Source organism: Alosa alosa, chromosome 2 (assembly GCF_017589495.1).
Source record: "Alosa alosa isolate M-15738 ecotype Scorff River chromosome 2, AALO_Geno_1.1, whole genome shotgun sequence".
NCBI lineage: Eukaryota > Metazoa > Chordata > Actinopteri > Clupeiformes > Clupeidae > Alosa > Alosa alosa.
The window spans coordinates 19,720,077-19,722,576 of NC_063190.1; the positions used below are offsets into that span (position 1 = coordinate 19,720,077).

General features: G+C 47.8%; 1 protein-coding gene across 1 annotated transcript in view; it reads right to left on the minus strand.

Moving 5' to 3' along the window:
- The window catches only part of myo18aa (myosin XVIIIAa), an 82,895-nt gene that overhangs the window by 40,604 nt on the left and 39,791 nt on the right, over nt 1-2,500 (minus strand). Inside the window, 5 exon segments of the mRNA XM_048269541.1 lie at nt 310-396; nt 717-909; nt 1,188-1,278; nt 1,720-1,887; nt 2,441-2,452. Of these exon segments, the coding sequence (XP_048125498.1) occupies nt 310-396; nt 717-909; nt 1,188-1,278; nt 1,720-1,887; nt 2,441-2,452 (551 nt within the window).

Here is a 2,500-nt window from a genome sequence, read left to right on the forward strand (position 1 = left end):
TCTACAACATGATACAGACACAACAGTAGTGCACAGTTGGCTCAAGTCAGGATATGTAATGGATGTATATCAATGATAAGGAAAAATAGAAACAAATGAAGGAGATAGATGCCTGAGGCAATGATGTACATTAAAAGATATATCTATATATCTATTTTTTTTTATATATTCCACAATTCTTCATTTGCACCCTGCAGTCTGTACATATTAAACCCAACATGCAGGCAGGTGGGGATGATGGGACAGGAGTGACAGACGTGACAGGTATGACAAGCGTGACTGATGTGACAGGAGGGGGGGGGTGCTCACCAGGGCTTGGCTCGACGCTTGGTCCACAGCTGCTACAGAGAGCGACGCGCTGGGCTCCATGTCGTCCAACGTAATCTCAATGTTCTCCTGGATAGGAGACAGAATTTTGGATTTACATTCACAGGCAAGTAGACAAGAGGGTGTTAAGCTTCTGAATGTTCAGCATCATCGATATCTGTGAGTGTGCGGGTGTGTGTGTGTGCGTGTGTGTGTGTGTGCGTGCGTGCCTGACACACCTCCTTGTATCTCTACAGCTCTTTAACAAAGGTATGTTTGCAGAATGGTGTCTGCTGTGTTTATATATATGTGTGCGTCGCGCATAGCGTGCGTGCGCGTGCGTCGTAAGGCGCGTCGCGTGTGTGTGTGTCGCGTGTGCGTCGCAGGTGTGTGTGTGTACTGCCCCCCACCTCCTTGTATCTCTCCAGCTCCTTGACGAAGGTGCGCTCGTGGAACAGTATCTGCAGCCGCTCCTGGGCGTAGTTGTGGCACAGCTCCTCAAAGGTGGCGCCTCGCTCCCACTTGGCCTGACGAGGGTTCTGGAAGCCAGGCACGTCCACGATCAGAATCGAGCACAGCGAGTTCTGACTGGACTTCAGCGCTCTGAAGGAGACAAAAACACAAGGTCATATCCAATCATATATTGATTTACTTATGGTAACATGGATAAATACATTCATTACTGAAAACAGGGTTGACCATGCACGGTCACATACAAGTTAAACAATCTGTTAAAAGAAAAGCAAATGACAGAAGGTGTCAAAAAATTGATTTTTTAAGCTCTGACTCCAGAGCTGATTGCAGTTGTAGTAGTGTTGAAAGCCCTGTTTGGGAGCCACTGTTTCCTCTACTGTGAGAGTGTAAACACTGTAAACACTGACCTGTTGATGAGCGAGATGAGGACTGTGAAGAGTTCAGCGTACAGAGCCGACGCCATGGCCTCTAAACACTCCATCGCTGTGGCCTTCAGCCCTGGAACACACACACACACACACACAAACAAGTTCAGATTACTTCACTGTGACACTGCACTGACAAACAGAGCCTGCACAGCTTCATGACATAAACCCTGCATCTCTGACTTAGTTTACAGTTTAGAACCTTCGCCTGATTTGAAAACTTGAATGCATTGAAAGCACCACACCAGATGTAACGGTAGCCAGCTGGTCCGTAAATGTGCAATATGTCCGTTTTGTAAAGCTCCCTACCGATGCCTAAAGAGACATGCTAGTGAGAGAGTTTGCAGCCTTTCAGCTTGATTGCTAGCACACTCGCCACCCAATCCAAGGTGCTGCCGTTTGCAGGTTCGAGTGAGGGGGGGGGCGAGTGCAGGGTTGAGCCGTGCGGTCAACGCAATGCAGGTTACACAGACAAACACACTCGTTTGACCTTTCTCTTTCTGCACAACGGTACCTGAGGGGTCAGCGGCGTCCTCGGAGGCCTGGCGGATGGCGGAGAGGCGTGGGTTGGAGCCTTTGGCCTGGTGCTTGAAGATGGAGGAGGAAAGCTCTTCCAGACTCACCCCCAGCAGGTAGGCCGCCTTCTGGGCCCACTCGTGCCGGGCAAACTGCTTACGGCCGGCTGCGGAGAACACGGACAGACACACATCACTACAGACACCAGTGGACAGGCTCGGACTGACGAGCACAGACACACAGTGACACAGTAGGAGGAGACATGACTGACAGACACAGTACTAGATACAGTACCAGGTAGCTACAACAGAGAGTAAATAACATAATTCAAAAAATAATTTTAAGTTAATAAAATAACATCATACTGATATTTGGAATCAATACAAAAATACATAACCCGTATTTAGCAGGCTACTTAGTAACTGTGATGATCATGATTAACTTTCCATAAGAGTTGTTTCAAGTGCACAAGCATTGTCAGCTTCAGCTATAAATGAGATCTTTGAAGTGGGATGATTTTGCTGGCATGCCAGGAGAGAAGCTAAAAAGGCTAAAGAGCCTGATTATCATGCTAATGGAGGAGCATGTGGGAGTGTTGATAAAAACACAATACAGACAGATGGGAGTAAACAACAGACACAGTACAGACGGAGGGGAATCAACAGACACATTAGAGACAGTTGGGGGTGGGGGGGTTGTAAACAGGCACGGTGCTTTACCTTCCTCTGTCTCTGTTTGGGGGTAAACCAGCATGCAGCACACAAGTAGAGACAAAGAGT